The 26828-nt window shown below is 36.4% G+C and overlaps 1 protein-coding gene across 28 annotated transcripts in view; it reads right to left on the bottom strand.

Moving 5' to 3' along the window:
- Positions 1-26828, bottom strand: part of KCNMA1 (potassium calcium-activated channel subfamily M alpha 1) — a 511087-nt gene that overhangs the window by 108912 nt on the left and 375347 nt on the right. For 15 of the 28 annotated variants that reach the window (XM_030485710.1, XM_030485683.1, XM_030485681.1 and 12 more), the window contains 4 exons: positions 20072-20140; positions 15920-15931; positions 7153-7239; positions 1044-1120 (listed from right to left, as the gene is read on the bottom strand). In XM_030485710.1, the coding sequence (XP_030341570.1) occupies positions 1044-1120; positions 7153-7239; positions 15920-15931; positions 20072-20140 (245 nt within the window). Of the gene's footprint in view, positions 1-1043; positions 1121-7152; positions 7240-7296; positions 15932-20071; positions 20141-26828 lie in introns of those variants that run through there. The other 13 variants (XM_030485686.1, XM_030485685.1, XM_030485698.1 and 10 more) reach the window with 5 other exon arrangements.

Genomic DNA, 26828 nt, shown 5'->3' on the forward strand with positions numbered 1-26828 from the left:
CACATAAATATTCAGCTATCCATTGAGAAATGGATCCCTACATCCTTTTGATAGCAGTATTACAAATACTCATGAGTCAAGGAAGAAGTTCTTTACTGTGAGGGTGGTGAGGCACTGGAATGGGTTGCCCAAGGAAGTTGTGAATGCTCCACACTTGGCAGTGTTCAAGGCCAGGTTGGACAGAGCCTTGAGAAACATGGTTTAGTGCGAGGTGTCCCTGTCCATGGCAGGGGGGTTGGAACTAGATGATCTTAAGGTCCTTTCCAACCCCAACTATTCTATGATTCTATGATCTTTGGCCAAAACATGGTTGTGATAGTTCCTGCAAAAAGTCCTTTCAAGCATAGATAGATAAAATGCTAATTTCTATACATTTATAAATATACGGATGTGATGTCTGATCTCAATTCCAAAACTCAATTATTTCTTCATGTAAAACTTTCCAAACAATTTAAAAAGCAGCCCTAAGAACTTAACCAAACAAAATATTAGCATTACAGCTATGGAATCTTCTAAAAGGATATACGTAATAAGTTCATATTTAATTTTTTTCCAGACAATCCCTTCCTCCAGTAAAACTGATCATTTATGTCAATAATAATTTATTTCAATAGTTACAGGATTGAATATTATTCTCCAGTTTCTTCTTTTACAGAATCATGTTCAGCAAGACAAAAGTTTTGCACTATATAGAAAATGACAGAAATTAATGGATTTCTGCCACTGGTAGAATGAGTGCTGGTATGAATGAGAACAGAACTTCACAGATATCTCATTCCTAACTCAGAAACCTCCACAATCTAGCTTGATTTATTTCTTCAGGTTTTGTTAGCTTTGGACCCTAATGGACTTTTAAATGAAGAAACAGGTGAGTGTTGCAAAATATAGTAAAAATTTATGGACTTCAGAAATGCAAATGGAATTTACTATGTTGCTATGCATTTATTTCTTAGCTTTTCTGTATAATGGTTTAAACATGTACAGATAGATTCTTCAAAGCTGAACAGTTCATGAAAAGGAGAATAGACAGAAATATTACTTACGCCGTTTGCAGCCACATTTTTTTATCCTTTTGGGATCTGTGATGTCATCATGACAGGCCTTGCAATAAAAAAATGCCCTAGAGAGACAGAATGGAAATACTGACACATTTCTTAATCCATATAAATAAAATTAGTCCCACATTTTCTCTTGCTGCAGTGCCAAATTAATGAAACATGCCAGCACTAATTTCCTTTAATCTTTGAAAAGGTTTAGACATGTAAAGTAGGAAATATTTGCTACAAGACCATTAATTTCAAGCATAAGACTCCAAATTAGTGTTTCTTTTAATATACTTCTATTTGAAAAGTAATTGGGAGAAGGGATGATAATTATGACACAGTGTATCAGTTCATTTGTCTTTTGTCTTTCATCTTAGAAAAAAGAGCAACCAATGAATTTTGTCACTAATACATAAAAAAAAAAAAAATATAAAATGAATATACCAGAATAGATACACCAGATTTTTTCCTTTTTTTTTTTTTTTTTTTTTTTTTTTAAAAAACTGCCTAGCACCTTGGGCCAATTGTTCAGCCTGGAGACAAGTAGAACTTCATTTTGGATACAAGAAGAGATTGTAACAATATCAATGTGACAGTAACATCAGCTATGCTATTTCCAAAAAAAAAAAAAAGGCTAAACAAAATCAGAAAGGGACAATCTACTCAAAACAAGTTCATAAAGGAACATCTAAATGAAACCGAAATAATCTTGATTCAGGTTATTTTTTCATCCTTTATATCTGAATACAGCAGAACCATTTCAATTTTGAACTGACAAAATCCAAAATTTCAAACAAAAATATACAACTAACAAGGTGAACCATCTAGGTTTCCATTTATTATTTTTGCTCATGAACTTCTAACCTTGTATCAAGTGGCTCACCACTAGATGAAGCATAAGGAGAACTGAGGAAGTGAGAAAGGGTAAACATTTGACTGTATATAAGATTAAAACAAAATTCCAAAATAATAAATATGCATCAGACTGCCCAGACAGGAGAGTTTAATCATGCCTGTAAAGTCAACATGTCATGTAAGGCTGCTATGACACACTTCATGAGGATCACACAGCTGGCCTCCAGCTGGACAGTTACAGTTTACCAGGATTACTGGCATAACAAATTAAACATACTTTTTAACCTGCTGAAATTTCCCTGTATTTATTCATATTCAGGATATGTCAGCTCCATAACTATCTTCCCAACCTTTTCTTATTGGCAGGAATGCTTCTCAATAAAAATTGTCAGTAAGAACCAACCACTGCAACCACCCATGAATTTTGCTGACAGTACTGGATGATTAGATTGCTACAACAGTAGGGAGGTCACTGGAACAGAACAATCTACAGCCCAAAAAGAAAAGAAAAATAAACAATATTAACACACATCCTCCGAATAAACACAGCCTTTGGCAGTTCAGTTAGGACAACCACTACTAATTCTTTTTAGATTAATAAGACAGTGTTCACCACAGATGGAACTTTGTTAAAGGAAATTTTCAGATGTGTGAACTAGATACCTAATTCAAATAGTTACAAATTTATCCAAGTTATTTTTTCTGAATAATGGCCCTGGTAGTTCAGCGGCCCATCAGGAGAAACGTAGCAGGTCTAGCATATGAGATATGGACCAGAAAATACGAATTTAAATTTGCAGTAAGACCTCACTGAATGTTATTAACATTACTAAAATCAAGATAGAATGCAAGCTACTGATGGAAGACTTAAGTCCTAAATGTAGCAGACTTGATTTTTCTAAGAAACTTCCAAAAACATTACTCTTTCAGACTGTGAAAATGTCTTAGGATTTCCAAGAAACAGAATGTAAAATGAAAAAGCCTTCTCTGAGCACTTATACACTTTGCTGCAGAAAGTTTCTGGTCTTTGTCCTGGGTTCGGCTGTAATATTACTTTTCTCCTTCCTAGTAGCTGATGCAGTGCTGTGTTTTGACTTTAGTCTGGGAACAATGCTGATAACATAACAATGTTTTAGTTGTTGCTAAGTAATGCTTACTCTCATCAAGGACGTTTCAATCTCTCATGCTCTGCCAGTGAGGAGGGGCACAAGAAGCCGGGAGGAAGCAGAGACAGGACACCCAACCTGAACTAGCCAAAGGGGTATTCCATACTACAGCACATCATGCCCAGTATATAACTGGGGAGAGTTACCCGGAAGGGCCAGATCACCGCTCAGATGCGGCTGGGTATCGGTCAGTGGGTGGTGAGCAATTGTATTGTGCATCAACTTGTGTTTATTGGGTTTTTTTCCCTTACTTTTTTACTTTTATATTGTCTCCCCTTGTTATTTCCCTCATCGTTATTATTATTAGTAGTAGTGGTAGTTCTGTATTATGCTTTAGTTACTGGACTGCTCTTACCCCAACCCATGGGGTTTACATTCTTTCAATTCTCCTCTGCATCCCACCTGGAGTGGGGGAGAAGAGAGGGGAGTGAGCAAGCGGCTGTGTGGTTCTGAGTTAACAGCTGGGCTTGAACCACGACAGCCTTCTAAAAATTCAGCTTCCACCAAAAAGAAAACAAGCTGTCTCCAATGAAATGAGAACAGGATATTTTTCAAACCATGAGATGATGTCACAACATAAACGAGGAGGAGAAAACTGCCTCCAAGTTTTACAATTTCTCCCCAGTCCAACTGTATTAAACAATAATCTACTATGACAAATATTCCCTCAGAACACTTCATGACACAAATTAGACATAGGTTATCTCTACAGATCAGGTTTCTGAAGTCCACTGCAGAACAAATGTCTTAAGGAGCATGTTCCGTCTCATATGCAAAGTCAAGAGCAAACACCTGCAGTGGCTGCTGTAATAAAATGATCCTTCAATATAATTCTGTTTAACGTGGATTTGGAGCATATGAATTTCTGATGTTAGTACTAACATGTAAATGAATAAAGATAACATTCCTAAGTTTGTATTATATTTTAACACTCTACATTTTACATGAAGCTATTTATCTAGACAATTGTTTCTACGTATAATTACTTCTACTGCAAAATTACTGTTCTAAAAATGTAAAAGTAATTCTAGCAAGAAGAGTAATTGAACATTGCATGTTATATTTCATTGTGGAATATATATTTGATAAATAGTTTTAGCTTAAAGGAGCTGAAATTTCTCTATCAGTATGCAACAAAAAAAACCAAAAAAAAAAAAATTTTAATTTCTGGTATATAACATGTTTAATTTGCTTTATTTCCACACACCCCCCCCATCCAAAAGACCTCAATTTCAGAATATTTTTCTGTCTCTGATTCGTAGCTCAAGAGGGTGAAATCAACACTTTTCATAATTGGTTTTATTAGTTGAAACACATCCGATAATCATTTGTTTTGCATGGAACAGCTAAGAAACGTGTTAAGGGAGGCAGCAAGTTTTTAAACGAAGCCTTCTGCAAAAAGCAGAGAAGAATTGGGAATTTTGTTTCAGCTTGCTGTTAGATAAAACATGCTAGATCAATGATGTGTAAAATTTCTCCAAACATATTAATGTGTGAGCAACCTGGCCTAGTGGAAGGTGTTCCTGCCTACAGCAGGGGGGTTGGAAGTGAATGATCTTTAAGTTCCCTTCCAACACAAACCATTCTATTGAATTCTTGATTCTATGAACTTCTCCCTGTTAAAAATGCTATGTCAGGTAATTTTTACTTAGAGTCTGAAATAATTTCATAGGAGAATGTAAAATGCTTTAGAAATGGAAAAAAAAAAAAAAAAAGATAGCATCTCGGTAAAGGAATTTGAAGACAGTTCTCTGTATTCAACTGGAGAAAAGCACCTGAGAGGAAAAGAACTATATGATGAAAGGCAGCATACCTGAGGCAGTGCTGGATGCAAATGCTCCAAAAATGGTGCTAGAAATATAAGAGGACAGGAGCACTCCTGTGCTGTCCTGTATGCTTCACCTACCCCAAAACTATCTTAGCTCTTACAATAAAAATAGAATTCAAGTTCTTAGCAATTTCACTGTTTTGATGTTTTGACTTTCTTTAAATATTAATGGAAAACATGCACTGCTTAAATATTATTTTCACTGCAATTTAATAATAAAAACCTTAGGACTTTGTAAAGGTTATCATTTAGAGACATCCTTGTCTCTAAATTGGAGAGACATCAATTTGATAGATGGACCACTCGGTGGATAAAAAACTGGCTCGATGGCCGCACGCAAAGAGTTGTGGTAAATGGCTCGATGTCCAGTTGGAAACCTGTAACGAGTGGTGTCCCTCAGGGCTCGGTGTTGGGACCGGTCCTGTTCAACGTCTTTGTCGGCGACATGGACAGTGGGATTGAGTGCGCCCTCAGCAAGTTTGCCGACGACACCAAGCTGTGTGGTTCGGTTGATACGCTGGAGGGAGGGGATGCCATCCAGAGGGACCTTGACATGCTTGTGAGGTGGGCTGATGCCAACCTTATGAACTTTAACCAAGCCCAGTGTAAGGTCCTACACCTGGGTCGGGGCAATCCCAGGCACAGCTACAGGTTGGGTGGTGAAGAGATTCAGAGCAGCCCTGCAGAGAAGGACTTGGGGGTGTTGGTTGATGAGAAGCTTAACATGAGCCGGCAGTGTGCGCTTGCAGCCCAGAAAGCCAACCGTATCCTGGGCTGCATCAAAAGAAGCGTGACCAGGAGGTCAAAGGAGGTGCTCCTGCCCCTCTACTCTGCTCTCGTGAGACCTCACTTGGAGTATTGTGTACAGTTCTGGTGTCCATAAAAAGGACATGGAACTGTTGGAGCGAGTCCAGAGGAGGGCCACAAGGATGATAAGAGGGCTGCAGCACCTCCCGTATGAAGACAGGTTGAGAGAGTTGGGGCTGTTCAGGCTGGAGAAGAGAAGGCTGCGTGGAGACCTCAAAGCAGCCTTCCAGTATCTGAAGGGGGTCTACAAGGATGCTGGGGAGGGACTCTTCCTTAGGGACTGTAGTGGTAGGACAAGGGGTAATGGATTCAAACTTAAACAGGGGAAGTTTAGATTAGATATAAGGAAGAAGTTCTTTACAGTGAGGGTGGTGAAGCACTGGAATGGGTTGCCCAGGGAGGTTGTGGATGCTCCCTCCCTGGCGGTGTTCAAGGACAGGTTGGACAGAGCCTTGGACCACATGGTTTAGTGCAAGGTGTCCCTGCCCCTGGCAGGGGGGTTGGAACTAGATGATCTTAAGGTCCTTTCCAACCCTAAGTATTCTCTGATTCTATGATTCTATGATTCTATGAATATTTTATCTTTCTTAGCATAGGATTTAGTTAAAATATCTAACTCACGGAGAACATCAAGTAAAAATCAGATTCTTGATATCATGATGTACAACAAAATTACAAATTATGAGGAAGCACTCAGCTGCAAATATTCCCTTTTTTAATCTTACATTGAATAATTATTTATTTTTAAAATTATTTTCTCACATTGTTCTTTAATTCCTTTCTATCATATTATAATTTTAATAAACAAGAGTAAACACATTTGGTCCTAAGTAGAATAGCTTCCATAAAACCCCCTTTCTTTCAACCCAAATCTAACACAGCCAAGCACAAGGAACCTCTGAAGTTGTCTACAGTGGTTTGGATATGCTGCGTGGTTGTAGTTTGATTTATTATTATGATTTATTGTTATAGACTATGTAGTTCCAGTAAAGAAAAATGACAACAGCATAAATATTATTCTGCTAATGCAGTTACTGAATGAGTACAGTAGTTTGCTCACATCAAACATTTGCTTAAGTCTATGTAAATAAAAAGTACTCTAAACCTGAAACTCGGACAAAACTGTAATCCCTGTCCTCTCTCAAAGTAATTCGACTGAGACAACTTTATTATAGAGAAATCAGATCAAAATTCTTTCTAGAAAAACTCAGAAAAAAAAAGACTCTTCATTTCTTTCCACATCTGCTACAAAATTATTTAATCTCCTTGATATTTAGAGCTGTAGTTAAGGAAATGGGTGGCACGCATGATTGCTTCACTAGAGTAGCAACTCAATTGCCCCTGAGAATCTTTTAACAGATATTAATGAAAATTAGGTGTTTACATGCAAAGAAACAAAAACAGAAATTAAATACTATATATTTAAATTTAAAAATAAAAATATATTAATTACCTTTTTACTTCTTTGGCATCACTTGCAATGAAGAATCCTAAAGTACCTTCTTGAATCTTGACATGGTTTCCAGGATTGATTAATATACTGCTCAGTGAAACAAGAACAAAAACAACAAAACCATAAATTTAAATTACTTTTAACTGAGTGTTCCAAAATAGCTTTATTTATAGGGGACCCACTAGATAGGAAAGGCTGCAAAGAAATTTTAAGCCATTCTTCCTTGAATTTTCCAATCAAATAACAGTTTTACATGCTTTTTACAAACTTAAGTTTGAGACAGTCTCGTGTCTCCACCTATAATCACATCATTTAACTGATTACATATGTTTTCTTATGTTTTTGCTTTAAATATAGACTATACAAAATAACAAAGCCTCTCAGAAACATGGTGTGTGAAGCTGAGCATTTTGGCTTTCTTGCTCTCTCATGCAAAGTGGTGAAAAATTCACATTATGGTGAAAAGGGAAGAACCAGAAACCACCACTCAATAACAATACAAGATATCATTTATGAAGCTAAACCCTTTGATGCAAATTCTTGCCAATTTCTAGTGAAACAGAAAGTTAATGGGACCCCTATATGGACATATAATGTTATTGTTTAAAATAATAAATACACACATACACTCAAGGGGAATGGTACAAGACAACCAGTCACGACAGCTGAAAAAACATAAAATGAATAGAAAATTTTTAAATCAGCCATGGAAGAACAAAAATAACCCAACCATACTGACAGAATAGCCTCAGCTATATTCAATGATCGAAATTATAAAATGCTTCCAGAAAGTGAGGTACTGCACGTCTCTCTATGAATATCTTTTTTATTTTCATAATAATTTAACACTAGATTTTAGGTAAGGTACTTTGCAAAGTACCAAGTTAAATATGAATATACAGGTAAAGATGTAAATATATTCCCTGATAATTTTCATTAATGTGTTAAGACAACTAAGTTTTTGACTTGCTAGAACTTAAAGCTTGCCAAAATTTCTCTCTCTTTTGTCTTTTATTAAGGCTTAGCCTTTTTAAGTCAAAAAGGCAAACATGCAATTTACAGTAAATAAAGCCTAACAGCAATTTAAACACTTGTGGATTTAGCAAAAATTGATTTGGGGGAAGTACATATATATAAAAATAAATAAAGCACATTTCTGAACAGATACACATTATTAAAATGTGAAGGCAAAAAAATCTTTAATGTTATTGTTAGGAGAGAAAATGGGTCTCAGCAGATCTCTTATTCAAGATGTTATTTATTATCTATACATAATAAATTAGTGTGACAAAAAAAATATACCTGACACCTTTATAATAACCACATTGTTTTGCGTGATTACACATGCTCACGAGGCTCTATGAAAAGAATATGCAAGCTGCAAAATAAAGTGCTCTTGAGTTAAGAATTAAAAGGTTGGTCATTGCAGCCATAATTCATTATATAGACATTATAATACAATACTTCATTTAATAGCCACAAACTATTTTTTTCTCACAATCTGGAACTTCATTCAGTGGTATTTTAAAGCCATTACTCCATGCATGGCTTCATGTAGTTTGTCTTTCTTTAAAATCAGCATCATATTTTTCTCATGTGTTTTTCTGCAGTGTTGATCACTACAGCATGCGAAAGATTCACAAATACATAATTTATTTTACAAAAAGAATGAAGATATAGTATTAGCCCATTTTACAGATGAGCGATTAAGTCACTATGAGATATAGTAGCTATTAATTTGGGATGCCTACAGGCCACTTTTTGTAAGTATTTAGCATTGCACCGCTCCATATACATCTTCCAGGGACTTTTGTGTAAGTAAGAATGCTCAGCCTTTCCAAAAGCCCAGCCTCTGGTTCCCAAAATAATAAACACTTAATCAGAGGTCATCTGTAAAAGGTTTGGTTAAAATTATTAGGTCACTCTCACAGAGGTATTCTGTGGCAGAGGCTGGAACAGAAATTAAATCTCAAAGAAAGCATTTACCCAGATATCCTTCCTTTTTCCTTCATTCACAGTTTCAAGCTTTGCAACAAAAAGGAGAGGAGAACTACAGAAAATGGAAGTCATCACCACAGAAAGCAGGTTCATCTAAACAGCTCACTTAAGTAGTATTGCAGAAATGAAATGTGATGATGTAAATAACACCTACATTATGCACGCAGATATATGGGAAGAATGAAAGTTGCACAACTACACTTCATATCTGGCATTTCTTTTCTTAGTCTATTGGGCTTAATGATTGCACTTGCAACCAAAGCATTTACCTAATGCAGTTTTAAAATGCATTTTCACAGGTTTTAAAATGGAATAAAACAGACAGGAAGAAAAAAACCCCAAACAACCCCACAAGAATTTCTTCATATAAAACCAGTCATTCAAGTCACAAACAGGTTGGAAAATTCAGATTCCTTGCATAAACTTTTGTCACTTGAGCCAACAGAGCACTTACTAGCTGTTGCAGAGAGACCTTAACATTGCTAAGGGAGATGAGACATACACTCTACCAGTGTACTCAGAGAAAAAGTTTGAGAATGGTCTATCTTCAGCCTGTGAGCCTATGTAAGCCTAGATAAGTCACTTCTCAAGAACCAGGAGAGAATCTTTCTGCCACTAACTCTCCAAAGTCTTTCTGCCAAAACTTTCTAACATGTCTGTAACTTCATCCATATTTCAGTCTCCATTTTTCCCTTTCCCTGTCTGCTAGCCCTTAGTCTGCCATTATGCTGAGAATTTAGCTGTTAAACTTCTACAGAAGCTAGTTTCATTTCTACTATGCTGTTCCTTCTAAAATATGCGAAGACTTGTAATATGGTTAGGGTTGGCTATTTTTGCTAGGTACAAATGGGTACTGCTCTGTCAGAAAAATACTTTTTTCACCCTTATTTTGTTCTTTGCCCTTAATCATGGAAGTATTACAGCTTTTCGGAGTAAAAAGATGAACAGATTTCTTTACACAGACTCACTTCCCCCCCCTCCCCCCCCTTCTTGGAGATAGATAAACTATACCAAAACAGTAAAAAAATCCTACCTAAAGCGCAACAACCCAAACTCCACAAGCTGAGGTAATCACTAGATATGCAAATGTTCACCACCTCAAATTTAAAATTTGTCAGAATAATGAGTAAATTAAGCAGTTCTTTTAAGAGACAGTGAACACAATCCTAAATCAGGAGTAACTGGCTCCATTTAGGATGTACTGTATTGTGACCACGATTTTGTATCTCAAGGTTTTCTGAGACACATGAAACCAATTCAGATGGGTCAGTGTATAGACTTTATTTTTGTCATATCTAATACTTCATTCACATATACGTATTTTCACAAAAACAATGTAGTGATAGCCACAAAATATAGATGTCATGGCAGTGAATGCAGTATGAGCCCAGCAGCAGTCGTCTTTTGGGAATAAAAATGAATTTGCCCCATCACTGCTATTGCCAAAGAACTACAGCAAAAGCTCATAAAGCTTTAGGTTTACACACTGATATTTAACCAGAGCAAAATCATGAGCAATTTCTACTGGGTCTAAATGGATTTATTACATATGCTGCTTATTAAAGCAGCAATTGAATTATTTCTTATGAGACCTGTAGTGTCATTAGCTAAAGTTATGCTTTGATAAGAACTCACTCTAATATGTACAGCAAGGGAAATGTTTTGAATTAAAAGAATAGAATATAGAGAACAAAGAGGACAGAGAAAAATATAGCAGGCTTATGAGCATTCCAAGAATAATGCATCCATCAGATATTGAGAATGCATATATCTGTTTAAGCAGCTCATGAAAATATTCATATGTAACCCCACAGTTGAGAAGATAAGTACATGGCAAAGTAAACTGAGTTTTAAGAGAAAAAGATTCAGCTAATGCCTCATTTTTATGTATCTCCAAGGCTGGGGAGTTTTGCAGATATAGGAAGATGTAGGAAAAGGGAAAAAAGACAGAAATGTTTTAAATTTAATATTAATATATATAGCTAATCCATATGAATTCTGTCCCACACAATGGGAAAACGCTGTTGAAAATTACACTCTTGATTTTTTTAAATAATTTTTTTATCATAAAAGACAATTAAATTTTTTTTTTTTTAATCTCCTAATTCAGCTCATGAAATCAAGTGAGGAATGCCAAACATTTGAAAAGTTTCTAAGATTTTGAGCAAATTTTATAACATTTCTAGTTTAGGCTACCTCAGAAACTAATCAAGTAATAGTAATCCCAAAAAACTTTCAGTCATAATTTCCTTAAAAATTCCAGTTCCAGAAATATGTTCCTCAGGACAAAGCTTTTCATGACTGTGTCACATTTCACTGAAAAAAAAAAAAAAATATTATCTTGCTTACTTGCTTGCTCCTTCAAACATGAACAGTTAGAAGACCTGGCAATTAAAGCCATGTGATTTGAATATGTGTAAATTAAATATGATTTTATGTGTTCAATAGGAATTTAATGTGCTTTACCAGCATAAACTTAGAAGTCAGTTCCACTACTCTATGATAATACAACTTCTAAGCCACCTGTGGAACAGAAAGCAGTTTGGAAACCTCTGCTTTACAGTTATCTGACGACTAGCAAAAATGAGTTCATTTGTTCAACAACATCACACATCTAAGAGCAATGAAAATGTCACGCCTCGAAAATGTGAAAATCACCCTTGATTTCAATTGTACTCTCAGGAATCATAGAATGAATTGCAGAATGGTTTGGGGTGGAAGGGGCCTTTAAAGATAGTCTAGTTTCAACTGCCCTGTCATGATCAGGGATATTTTTCACTAGAACAGATTGTTCAAAGCCCCGCCCAACCTGACATTGAACACTTAAAGCTCTGGAAAGAATAGTATCTACACAGTTGAAACTGAATTCCCAGACTGACTGAAACATAAGCAGATGAAGCACAAATGGGAATTAGTACACATTCGAGAGTTTTAAAAAAAATGAAAAATCCAATTGTGGTTAGAAAAATTCTAGACAAATGCTTATGGATCTCTTTAAACAGATTATACAATGAAAAGTTAACATAGGACATGATGACTTTTTCATATGTCAGTGGACAATAGATATCTCTGTGTTAATTTTGATCGATTTGCTTACTTCTTGGATTATATCTTTCTGATGTTTAAAGTATATATGCTACCTTCCTTCAGTAAAGTACAGATGTATGTAAATATCTGTTCATCCATTCATATTTACCTGAAACTACCCCTGTACATGAGCATTGCTCAACACCTTTTTGGTAGTGCATGGATGGTTGGCTGCACGATACAATATTGTGACCTAAATAAAGAATACTATATTACATCTTCCCGTAAAGCATTAAAAGTGAGCTAAAGTTTTGATCACTAATTGCAGGTCTTCCATGTTTTGCTGCACTTCAAGATATTGGATGGAGAACCTGGTAGTTGGAGGTTTGAACTGTATGACAATTTGTTAACTGACACATTGGGGCAGGACTATTCCTTCCAACTAATTTTTTTGTACTTGTTTCTGCTGTTGGGTAATTTTTATTTGTCTCCTGCTTCCCAGCATCATACATGTTGGACTCCCAATTGTGTTTCATGGGTTGAAAGAGCATTAGAAAGTTTGACGGCTGATATATTTTCATGTTATTAGAATATATAAAACATTATATCTAATAATTTTTCGGTATACAAAAATTTCAGTAGGAGATGAAAAAATTCCTGTAGTGATAGATAGAATATTTCACCAATATTCAGCTATCTTCTATTTATTTGAACTACATGGAGAAAACAACCTATCAGTGTTAGTCTGAACCACCATGACACTTTCTGCATTTACTGCTAGGCCACTTGCTAAGTAACATGGCTCCACAATTTGCTTTGCACAGCTTGAAACTGAGTAGGCTTCCATTACTACTTAAGTTGTAAATGGACATGTTTGAACTCTTAATCTAGACATAGCATTTACACAGTAGGTGACTCTCAGATTTGTATAACTGTCCATCTTCTCTGGAAAAAATGAGGGATATCATTAATATGGAAGAGGTCTCAAAATTAAGACCTTTAACTAAAGGTCTTCAAACTGGGCTGACAAAGGCATGTGGAAATGCCCAGCAAGTACAGCACAGACAATAGGCAAGGATAACAACATTTTAATAGCACTATGTGAAGACTAAAAACTGGAAGATATAGAAAATTAATTTAAGAATTTTCCTTGTCAGCAGCCTCAGTTATGTACTATTCTTGTTTGTTCTTACTTTCCAGGTTACATTTTAGACAGCACTAAAGGTGGGATTCGCCTCATCTGTCTTAGAATGGAAGCTGCTTTCAAAAACTGTCTCTCTCTTCCCTTGCAATCATGCATTAAGTCTGGATAACTGAAAAGAGACTAGACATCTAACATTTAGATGGATAAAGTTAAGTAATATGAATCTCATTATCAGTGAGCAATTGAACAGTTCATCCCTGCATCAAGGAAATTTGTCTGATTCAGTAACACTCCCTTTTTCTTTTATTTATATTTTCTTTCAGATTTATGGCTACCTTTATAACTGCCATCATCCTTGTCTAAAAAAAAGAAAAGATCAATTGTTGAATTCAATTAATAAAAACCAGCAAAATTTTGACTAAAGAAATGACAAAAGCCATAACAACTCCATTTTAAACCTTGTGGTAGATGTACTGTACCATTCCCCATGTGACTGAAACAGTAGCAATATCATCTAGTAATCAGGAAGATATAATATTGTTTGAGTACTATTAATACATCATCTAAACAAGACTGTGTGGTATTACTAACTATAGCTACCACATTTTTAAATAAACGCAGCTATTATTCTTGATTGTTTCATGCCATGCCCAGATGAAATGCACCACTATTAGCATAATGGTCTTTTAAAAAGTATCATGTCATTTACACAACTATAGAATTAGAACTACAAAAATAGTTTGAGACAATATTTTTTGTTTCAGGGTATGTTTTGAAGTGGAGTGTGATGGTAGGTGCACAAATCCCACAGTGGGAGTTGCGTGCATACCAGTTTCACACTGAATGTAAGTGAATAAGTACTGCTTCTTTCTTCTGGGCTCAATCATTGACATTAATTCAGATCCATATTGCTCTACACAGAAAAATCCAGTAAGACACTAAAAAGAATACAAGGCAAAAGACACAGTGCACATTACATGCTACAGTATTTTAAAGCTTAATTACTACAAGCATATAAAAGGTTGCTCCCAGGAGTTCTTTACAATAGAAACTACTAAGTCATGGTCTACAGGATATGCATGAGGTATTTTATTGGGGCATAGTCCAAACTAGTTCAACGATGCTGATAAATTCAATACGAATTATTCATTCTGGTTCCAGAAGTGATTGATTATCAGTACAATGAAGGAGCACAATATACTTTATTCTGGGAGCAAGCAACTTCACTCGGTACAACACTTCTTCATGTTGCTCATCATGCCAGCAGTAACATGCCTTCACCACAAGATAATATGTACTTAAAGCAAGAAGCGAAGTAGAGGTGCAACAACTGCATATCCTTGAAGATGCTAAGTGTTGCAGTAACTTCTCTGCAGCTGGATCATCTCAATAATGCCAAACTGACAGGAAGCCACCTCTCTTTTCACACATCTACTCAGAAACCACAGGAGAATAAGACTAAAAAATAAATAAATATAACACATACAACAAACACAACACACATAAGAGAACAGACATGGAAAGTAAAGTTTGGAGAGTACGATGAAGAAGGAAATTGAAATGTCCGGACAATGAGAACAGTCAGACAGTCTTCTATAAGTCAGACAGACACTGACAGTCAGACAGACTTCTATAAGCAGGTAGAAAAACAAAGCTGGTAGTGGTAAGAGAATTGAGGAGAGAAGAGGATATGGAAGAGCATGCCTTATTTACTTCATCCAAACCAATAGCAGCAAGATAGAATGTAGACTAAGGAGTGGCTCACAGCATGGTATACTAAAACAAAATGCAAACCATGCCCTCCCAAATTAAAACCAAAACTGAGAAACAAATGCATTCATTAACATCTTCATAAATGAGCTTAATAAATGTCATTAAAATGTATGTGACACATATTAGAGACTATCCATGGCACTTTCACTCGAACAGTACAATAGCTTTAATGAGTACTATATTATGAGTAACTGGGCTCAACATAGGACCAGCGATGCAAAAAATCAGGTATTTGTTGTTAATGGAAGGTGAGACTACAAGAAAACATTAACTACTCTATTGTAAGATGTGTTTTGAAGGAAGACTCTGGGGAAAGAAGGACATCAGTGAAGGTGCGAATATGGAGACAATATGGCAGCACAAGGGCCAGTAAAGACGAAATATACATCATCACGATACAGTACAAATGAGAAAAGAGAAGGGGAGATGTTAACAGTAAAGTCTGCTTTTCAAATGCAACAATCTGATATACCAATGACTCCACAAAAAGAAGATGAAAAAAAAGCCTACAAAAACTACTGTTTTATTTTGTACTTCCTGCAAAGAAGTTAGTGCGTGAGTCACAAGAACCAATGGAGAGACAAAACGCTATTTTCTCTCCTCTTTGAGATTGGGGGCTCATATATAAATATACACACAGATATATATATATACACACACATAGACAAATGAATATATATCTATATGCATATATGTGTGTGTATATACAGAGAAAGATAGACAAAGATGTTATCTTCCTGTGTTCTTGGCAAGGAATTAGTCCTGAAGTTAGAAGGAGTGGAGGTAGGATTGAGGTTGGAAGGAAAGGTAACGAAGAGGGCATACCGCTTTCGGCTTCTGCAAACGACAAGAAAAAAATTGCAAATCAAACACTTCGATAAGAAATCAAGTGACACCAAAGCAAAAGCAAAAAAACCCTTTTATTTAAAAGTCTTCAAGGCTCAAAGGTTTTTCTGCTGAGAATGAGAACAAATATATGGATAGACAAAGAGCAAATTTAACAAGAGGAGTAAACATGGGGTGCAGGAGGGAAGAATCCTGTTTAGGCTTTCCTTTTTGTTTACTCATATGGAAAAAAAAAAGGGGGGGGGAAAGGAAAGCAAAAAATCTCTAAAAGGAATTTCAGATAAAGAGTTTGAATGTCTGCATTTTGAACTGTTATTTTTTGCTATCTATTGGGACATTTTCAAGTTGATGTTCTCCATGTTCCTTTAGCATTTTTTCTACATAAGAAACAAAAAACTCTCTACAAATGAACCAAGAAAGACCATTTTTTAAGCTAAAGTAATCTCGGGGACACAAAAGTGTATTTAGGAAGTGCTTCCTGCTCTTAATAACTGATTATAATATTCCCATACACTAATTAGATATCAAGGAATGGCTAACTCACATTGTTACCTGGAACTACTGAAGTGCAGACCTCAATAGCTGGTCAGAAACCCATTAAATTCAGTAACGTTTTCTAAACTCAAAGGTTTCTTTGATAAGTGAGTAGTAATTTAACCATTATTAAATATACGAATGTAAAGGTAGTAGGAAAACTAATCATGGCTATTTTAATTAATCTTTAAGATAACTTGATGAGAAAGAGTTGCCTAAAAGGATAAGCATACTGTAGGTACTTTCCTGATTATTTGAAAACGAGTTTGTATTTATCATATCTATATTACCTATATTTAGGCTTGAAAACTTTTAAATTCTGCTTTTAAGCAATCTTATAAAATCATAAATTGTTTATAATTAATGATCTAATACTGTCTAAAGGTGTTATCAAGGTGTGCTTACTGTTTGGGGTAGCTTTATTAGGATTCAGGAAAAAAAGAAGAAAAGCCAGCTGCAAGCAGGAAACTTGGCTACTGCTAACTTCTACATTAATATTAGCTTGGGTAGAGTTCTGATGATTTATAACTACTATTGATCTCAAATTTTAACAGCAATTAGCTGAAAATCAGAAAGCTTTAGAAAACTGGCACCTGGGAGACTGCCTGGGGGAAAAAAAAAAAAACAAAAAACCACCACGAGAAAAAATGTGCATAGGTAAATGAGTATTTATGCTATTCTACATGTAATGAAGACATTAACAAAGTCAATGAAAAGTCTGCCATTGACTCAAAATGGTATTAGTATTTATCCTTAACACTGAGATGAAAATTTGAAGAGGGGATTAGGAAACCTAGAATGCCCTCACATTACTACTTTTGAGAGCTGTACACACTCCTGAACTCACTTTGTGCTGCTTTAGGTCTGAGTGCAAACTGATGAAGGAAGATGAAGCTAAACTTAATAGGCAACTCCCTGTGCAAGTGAAAAAAATCAGATACCTAATTAACTTACATAGATATTCTGACTAGTAACAAAACCTAAACTGGTGGGAGTAAGATCTTCTCTTCCCTCAGGCAAAAACAATGCTTTGAAAATTTCCTCTGCTCCTGAAAATACTGGCCCTAGACCTGTCTCAGCTATTGCAGGAAATACTAGCTTTTAATGAAAGGGTGCCACCTAGATAATATTTTAATTTACATGTATCATTGTTGCTCTAAATTGTAAACAATGTAAAACCTCCAAACAGTTTTACAAAATATGAATCTAAGCTATAATAAAATAAATTAGCACATATCTACTGTTGGTCACACTCACAGCATGAAAGCTAAAAGGGTACCATAATCAGTTTTCTCTTCACCCTTATGAAGAATTATCAATGAAGAACTTAAAATATGAAGTAGAATAAAATATTTCCAAAGTCAACATACATAATTGGCAAATGACAAATTTATCTTCTTCAAAGACAGCTTGTACTTGTATACCATGCTATTCCAATTTTTATCTTAATTCCCTATCTTCTCATTTAATAAAGTGCAAGGAAATGCAAGCATACCTAAGTGAGAAACTGAAGTTTTGTTCCGTTACCTTTCTATTTAGACTAAAAGGCTCCAGCTCAGAAAACCACAAGTATGTAATTAACATATTTGGGTTGAAGAGCACAGGAACAGGTAGAACAGCAAAGGAATGCTACAAGTAGCTCTGTGATACACCAGTGACTGTAAAATTATCACTGGTTAGTAAAGTCAGCAGATATTACTGTGGATCAGGCTTATAAAAAATGTGAATAGCTAGCTTACATGTTCTCCTCTTGTTACATTGTATTCACAAATTCAGCTGTTAACATCCCTTTTTTAGTATTGTTCTCTGCAATTCTTAGGCTCTTTTTTTCTACCAAATTAATTAATTGTGAACTGTTACCTGTGTAGCTTTAAGTAAGAAGGAATATAAGATTGTATCACATTGTGTTACTTTTTGTGGGATCCTCTGCATCACCTTGTGATTAAGAACTCAATCCAACTTCCACTGAAGTTAGTGCAAAGAATGATATGGAAGCCATGAATTATCTGTTATTACTGAAAAAGACTGTGATATTAGCGCTTATGTAAGTAAATGACAATCGAAGTAATGACAACCTAAAGTTGGGCAATACTTCTTAGGAAAAAAAAAAAGAAACCAAATATTTTCTAATATTGGAAATACGAAATCTGGTAAATAGTTCCACTGCTGTCACTATTGTATATTAATTTTCTAGGAAGAGATTAAACTGTTCAGAGACAAAAGAATAAATAATTTGCTTTACATTAGTTAATGTGGAGTGAGATCATTAAATGGAAAAGTATTTTAAGAGCCCCTGGGAGCTGGAAACATTAAAAAAAAAAATCATGATATTTCAAAAAAAAAAAAAAAACCCCAAAAAAGATTTCTTAATCAGCATACTGTGGACAAAAATAATATGCAATAGCACATACACCACTTCACATATCACTTTAACATAGGAAAGAATAAAGCAAACCCAATGATAAGGTGTGGAAATACTCTTATAAGTAGTTGTAACATGGTATTGCATTGCAATGTATGTCCTGCATAGGTTTTATAGATATTTTTAATAAAGAAAAATTTCAACATTCAAGAATAAATATTAAAATGAACTTTCAAAACCTCAGAAATTGTGATATGAGCTCGAACGACAGAATTGGTCCTCCTATGGCGAGAAACAATTGCCCTCAAAAGTTTTAGGTAATTTCTGGCCAAAAATAAGATGAACTAATATGTATAGCTCCAGACTTACTACAGTAGTACAAAATGTAATTTTTGACAGAAAAAAATAAAATTCAGTTAAGAGACAGCATTATCACATTTTTATTGTATGTCCCTCCATATTTTGCAGACCAAATTTATATGTTTTTTTATACAAAAATCAATATTGTGTAAAGCACCAATGCACAAGCTGACAGAAGACTGACTCCAGTGTTCACCTGGATTTTTATGCATCTTTGTATAAAAAACCTGCAAGAAAGACTTCTTATCCTGTCTGTGAATCAGTGCTAATAATAATGAATTTTTTTTATTTGGTTGAGGGAAGGGGTCAGCCAGTTGCTAATTTCAAGCTAATTTAATCTTTTCCAGTTTCACGATGTTATTCAAATATACACATTTTGTCATACCATATAAATACTGTTTATCTGATGTGCCTTTATCTTGTATCCTATATAAATTGGTTCTTCCAAACTCATTTAAATGAAATTATTATTTTGAGAATACACCTAGCCATAACAAGTTTTGATCTCACATCTATTTTCCACTTTTTGATTTTCAGCAAAATAATTGGACACCCAATTGAAATTGATACACTATGAATAAAAACATTGAAGATTTCGTTTAAGCAAAAATGAATTGCACTTCTGGAGATGGGACTATCACTGTTCCCCCACCTTCTACTTAATGTTCTTACTTGAATTAATTTTAGAGAAGAGGAATAGGGAAGAAACAAAAGCTTTTCAGTGCTATGTGAAATGGTATAACATGATGGCATGCTAATTATACTCTAAAAAGTTTCAAACGTATAAGTATAGCCATGTTCATTCTGAAAAAAAAGCAGGCACAATTCTTGACAGTGCATTCCAGAACTTAAACATTTGTAGGCATTTGACATACCTGCTTTCTCGTTTTTCCGACTTGTATTCTATGGCTATCATTAAAAGCTTTAGTTTCGCAAACACCAGTCTGCAGGAAAAGAAGCAGCCAAGAGTCAGTCCTTTTTCACAACAAACATCACATACATAGAGATCACTGCAGGATACATATTTTCTCTGAGAACTTACACTACAATATTTTCCATTTTTTTCAGTTAGGTATACACAGAACATATATTAAGGTCTTTCTACTTTGAAGATAATGAACACATTATTTTCCTAAAAATATAAACTCACAAGTTGAGTGTTGTAGTGTCAGACATAAGAACCAACACACTATGTTACTAAGTCTACTTAGCCAATAATAACAAAGGTCATAATACACTACATAAAATTGCACTTGGCTATAGCTTTGGATGTGTTGAGGAATATTTTCAAATCTTTGCTGGAATTCAGCTATATGTTGATTGTAGTGTGCATGCCTTAGAAAATAGGTATATACTGAAGTAAAATGAGAGTACTCTACTAGTAAGTAAATAATGTCCACTACTGTCACAGAGGAAGAGCATGACTGGAAGCAATCTCTGACAAATATACAGGAAATACATTCTGATATTGTAATACACACTTTGCAGTTGTAGAAGTCTGTAAAAGTGACTATTTATTAAAAGAACTCAAGAGTGATACTCACAGACTTGCAGAACTGTGATGTAGCACACCACCATTTGTTTCAAGCTAACAGACAATGTGAAAATAAACAAGAAACTAACCACCTTTTTTAAACAACTAGAAACCATTTTCCAATTTTGTCATTGAAGCATATGCAAATTCAATGCTTCCTGTTCCACATATTTGCCACAAATTACCCTAGGGCTCACCTTTCTACTAGATGGTATCTTTATATCATACACTACCTTCTCCAGCGTTCAGTGCTTCTCTAAAAACTTCCTTGCTTCAGTGTTATTAATATTTTTGCATAGATTTCAACAATATTTATAATTTTAATGCAAAGATATTAAGCATTAAGGATATACGCAATATCCTGCACATTTCGCATCAGACACATGCTTTGCAGAAAACAAGGAAATGGCTGCTGAACTGAACTATTCAATTTCTGTAACAGATTTCAAAAATCACTGTGAACAGGTAATTTCTGCTATTTCTTCAGACTATTTCTTCAGGACTTCGGCAAAGCATTTGACACCATCCTGCACAACATCCTTGTCTCTAAACTGGCTGGACCACCTAGTGGATAAAGAACTGGCTGGATAGTCGCACAAAGAGTTGTGGTCAACAGCTCAAAATCCAACTGGAGACGGGTAATGAGTGGTGTCCCTCAGTGGCTGGTGTTGGGACTGATCCCGTTCAACTCCTTTGTTGGCAACATGGACAGTGGGATTGAGTGTGCACTCAGCAAGTTTGCCAATGACACCAGGCTAAGTGGTTCAGTTGATACACTGGAGAGAAAGGATGCCATCACAGGGACCTTGACACTCTTGTGAGGTGGGCCAATGCCAACCTTATGAAGTTCAACATAGTGAAGTGCAAGGTCCTACACCTGGATTGGGGCAATCCCAGCTACAGGCTGGGCAGAGAAATGGTTCAGAGCAGCCCTGTGGAGAAGGACTTGGGGGTGTTGGTCGATGAGAAACCGAACACGAGCTGACAGCGTGCGCTCGCAGCCCAGAAAGCCAACCGTATCCTGGGCTGCATCAAAAGAAGCGTGACCAGGAGGTCAAAGGAGGTGATTCTGCCCCTCTACTCTGCTCTCGTGAGACCTCACTTGGAGTATTGTGTACAGTTCTGGTGTCCTCAGCATAAACAGGACATGGAGCTGTTGGAGCAAGTCCAGAGGAGGGCCACAAGGATGATAAGGGGGCTGGAGTACCTCTTGTATGAAGACAGGCTGAGAAAGTTGAGGCTGTTCAGCCCGGAGAAGAGAATGCTGTGTGGAGACCTCATAGCAACTTTCCAGTATCTGAAGGGGGCCTACAAGGATGCTGGAGAGGGACTCTTCATCAGGGACCATAGCAATAGGACAAGAGGTAGTGGGTTTAAACTTAAACAGGGGAAGTTCAGGTTAGATACAAGGAAGAAGTTCTTTACTGTGAGGGTGGTGAGGCACTGGAACAGGTTGCCCAAAGAAGTGGTAAATGCTTCATCCCTGGCAGTGTTCAAGGCCAGGTTGAACAGAGCCTTGGGTGACATGGTCTGGTGAGAGGCATCCCTGCCCATGGCACAGGGGTTGGAACTGGCTGATCTTAAAGTCCTTTCCAACCCTAACCTTTGTATGATTCTACAAGAAGAGGTGGGATTAGAGATAAACATGGATGCAGGGGTTCTGACAATGCTGAAGCAACGTGCTGCATATCTCATAAGGATATATACAATAAAATTTACTTTTCATTGTTTAAGTTTTAATACTTGTAGCGCAGTGTCATACTTGACTGTATCTTTTCTCCAAATATTTTCATTTAAAGGGTTGTAAAAGTACCTCTGTAGTCTTGTCTTGGAGGCAGGTAATATCTCAGTATTGGTAAGTAACACAAAAATACAAGCAAGATTCATTTAACTTTTATTCAGAATTGATTAAAAAAGTCTTATTCTACCTCCAGAACTCCAGACAATGTCAGAAATGGGCAGAAAAAATCCTGATAGCTACTGAATTCTCAATTAGCCCATCACATGCTATATTACTCAGGCTCAGCTAATTTCCAACCACATGAAACTGGCAAAAGTATGGGCACCTTCTGTTTTCAACCTATAGCTGGGTTCTTCCAGATGCTGAGCACTCATGTATTGCTCAGGTAGAAGAAAAAAAAAAGTAAATACTTCAATAGTAGAATTTCACAGAACTATTAAAAAAACCAAAACACAACAAACACAAAAGTAAGCACTGATGTAAGTGGTTATCTGATCAAGTGTATAATGATAAGTTTGTTAGCAAGATTTTGGGGAGTCTTGTTAAAATATTTGAGATGTATTTTACATGTGTCTTACTATATCGTTACATGCACTTCCACAATTGCATTAGAATTGCTGGATCTTAAGTGTGCTACAGAAGAGCAAATGACAACGGAAATCAATGGGATCAGAAATTAGAGATGCTAAGCAATGGAAAGCCAGTGGCCAAAATCTATCGCATACATAATACAGAAGGAACTGGTGTTGTTGCTAAAAGTACTGGAAAATTTGCTCAAAAAGAGTACTCAACTACTATTACAGTTATTTCCACTTATAAATATTGCCTATATTACATGACTGTTGACTTATTATTTACACCTCAGAAAGATGGTGAAAACTTTGAGCATTCTTTGAAAGGGTATGACACACTAACAGGCCAGCTCAGAAATACAGAAGAATGAAAAAAATGTGGCTGTACCATGTGTGTGTAGTCATGCAGATGTTTCTAGATCTGTGATTGCTGTGTATCTTACATTGATGTGGAGCAGAAGTAACTCCACTAAAATCATGGAATCATTAACTTAATGGAAAGTGAACAATACCAATGAGGAGTTTAGTTTACTAGATAGGATTTAGTTAAGCAGGCAGTTCCATGTCAGATTAGAATTTTAACTGTAATCTCAGCTGTGAAGACACACAGAAATTAGTACATATTCAAGGTATGTTTTCCGGTCTATTCCCATCTGGCCAGTAAAATGAAACACAATTAAATTTTGTATTTTGCATGTTATGAATCACTGGCTACAAATTAATACTCATTGTCAGGCTCAGTGCATGAAAAACATTGTTCATGCTTATTGCCAAAAGACCGAAGAATGCATTTTTTAATTCCTTTAGTCAGTCAGGAACCAACAAATATATTGGAGAGATATTTGAAACTGATGAAAAGTACTACATACAACCAGTGCCTAAAGCACCTGCATGGCAACACTTCAAATGTACTTTGGTACTTCAGTTAACATTTCCCTGATGTATCTGAATGCAATATATAAGTTTTGATCTCTTTTCTTTTGCTTTGCTAAATCACGATATGAGGCTATTTACTCCTTGAAGGCTCATCATGGGAAGTATCTGAAAAAAGTTCTTATCCCCCAGGCTTTAAATGATCTTCTGGCTGAAAGTTACAATACGCTACCTTCCTGTCTCCAACAGGGTAACAGATGATGGAGGCTGGGGGGGATGGAAGCTATCAGCCCTGTCATTTGCAGAAGCTGAGTATGTGGTATGGGTCTTTTGAGCACCTGCTCTATAGACCTAACAAAGCTTTTAGCAATAATTTTGTTGTGAATGCCCACACATGTGGGCAGTTGATCCCACTAAGCCTGTCCACCAATTTCGCCTTCACAAACCATTGCAACAGTTTTTTTGCTGTTCTTCTGTTCTTCTGGAAATTGAATAGCCAGTTCTTACAGTAATGAAAATACCTATGCACCAAACTCATTAATATGTAACACCACATTACAATTTCCAATGTGCTTTAATTAATCTGAATTTAATAGATTTATTAAACTGTTGGGAAATTTGAGATCTTTAATTTAAACTAGGAAACACAGTTAAGCCTCCAAATAATCAAATGCTTGAGGAGAGCTCCAAAGTTTTGACATGCTTCTAGATCTCAGTAAAAACCCTTTCTTTATCAATTATTTTATCTCAGCTCTACCAGCACAGTTAAATGTATGTCAGCTATATGCCAAACACAGTCTCAGTTACATGTTTCCAAGAACTTTTATAGAACCTCAACTATGTTTGATAATTGTTTTGCATGAAGATTTAGTTTTCAGGATTGTACTTAGTGTAAACAGCACAAATTACCATTCATTCTGAATATAATACAAATTTATAGAATACATTATGAGATTTTCTATTTCAAGCTATTCAGGCAAAGTTTTGTACTTATAGTAATGAACATTTTCCCTCAATAACCCACTCACAGCCTGGTTAATGTAGTGGAGGGATGGATTGTGTTTTACTAGCAAATTAAGACTGGGCTCTGTCATAGCTACATCCCAGAAAAAGATTTTTAAATGGGTAATATTTGTCTAACAGTTGCCTCTCCCTCATTCTTATGCCTCATATGTTTCTGCTACTGTAAATATCAGAAAAGACGGGAGAAGTGCGAGGAGTTAAAGCAAAATCATTTGCCTTTACATAAGAGATATCTTACTTCTTCCTCTATTTCCTCTTCTAAGAATGAAGTCTGCATAAGTGTTTCTATTATCTAGTTAGACAACAAACACTTCAGAGTAGGGTCTGTTTCTTTTTAAGCATTTGAACAGTCCCTAAGCAAAAGCTGTTCACAGTCTTTCTTGTGACCTTTTGATACAGCTGTAAAGCCTGTAGACATTGTCTATTTAGATCTCAGAAAAGCATTCGACACTGCCCCCCACATCATTCTCCTGGAGAAACTGGCTGCTCATAGCCTGGATGGGTGTATTCTTCACTAGGTAAAAAACCTGGCTGGATGGCCAAGCCCAAAGAGTGGTGGTAAGTGGTGTCACATTTAGTTGGGAACTGGTCACTAGTGGTGTTCCTCAGGGGCCAGTCTTGTTTAATACATTTACTGATGATCTGGATGAGGGGGTCAAGTGCACCCTCAGTAAATTTGCAGACAACACCAAGCTGGGCAGGAGTGTTGATCTGCTAAAGGACAGGAAGGCTCTACGGAGGGATCTGGACAGGCTGGATTTATGGGCCGTGGCCAGTGGTATGAGGTTCAACAAGGCAAAATGTCAGGTCCTGCACTTGGGCCACAACAACCCCATGCAACGCTACAGGCTTGGGGAAGAGTGGCTGGAAAGCTGCTCGACTGAGAAGGATTCAGGGGTGCTGACTGATGGCCACTGAACATGAGCCAGCTTGTGCCCAGGCAGCCAAGAAGCCCAATGGCATCCTGGCCTGTACCAAAAATAGTGTGGCCAGCAGGACCACAAGAAGTAATAATCCCCCTGTACTTGGCACTGGTGAGGCCACGCCTCGAATACTGTGTTCAGTTCTGGGACCCTCGCTACAAGAGAGATATTGAGATGCTGGAGCAGGTTCAGAGAAGGGCAATGAAGCTGGTGAAGAGTCTAAAGCACAAGTCTTATGAGGAACGGCTGAGGGAACTGGGGTTGTTCAGCCTGGAGAAGAGAAGGCTCAGGGGGGACCTTATCACTCTGCAACTACCTGAAAGGAGGATGGAGAGAGGATGTCTCTCTTCCCAAGTAACAAGTGATAGGACAAGAGGTAATGGCCTCAAGCTGCACCAGGGGAGATTTAAACTGGATATTAGGAAAAATTTCTTCACCAAGAGGGTGATCAGGCATTGGAACAGGCTGTCCAAGGAAGTGGGAGAATCACTATCCCTGGAAGTGTTCAAAAACCATGTAGATGAGGCCTTCAGTGATATAGTTTAGTGGTGGACTTAGTAGTCCTGGGGTAACGGTTGGACTTGATCTGAAAGGTCTTTTCAAACCTAGCTGATTATATGATTCTGCGAAATATGACTGTGCTAAACTATCTTGGACCATGTTTGTGGCCCCAGTAATTATCATAGAAATCTTGTGCATATATATCTCTTATTCACAGAATCATTCTAGGACAAATATGAGGATTTTCAGTCTCTAGAAATAAAGTTGTAGCATGGCTTATGCCATGCTTACATATGGTTATATACTATATCCTTCTAGAACTCCTTTCTCATTACAGAGTAGATATATTCTTTCTGACATATTTCACTTGTTAGAAGTGGTTTGCAACCAGTTCCACAGAGCTCTGGATGCCAGACTACTTATATGACTCTACTACCTCTGTTTCAATTAACGAATAGTTTCCTT

This window comes from Strigops habroptila, chromosome 5 (genome assembly GCF_004027225.2).
Source record: "Strigops habroptila isolate Jane chromosome 5, bStrHab1.2.pri, whole genome shotgun sequence".
Lineage (NCBI taxonomy): Eukaryota > Metazoa > Chordata > Aves > Psittaciformes > Psittacidae > Strigops > Strigops habroptila.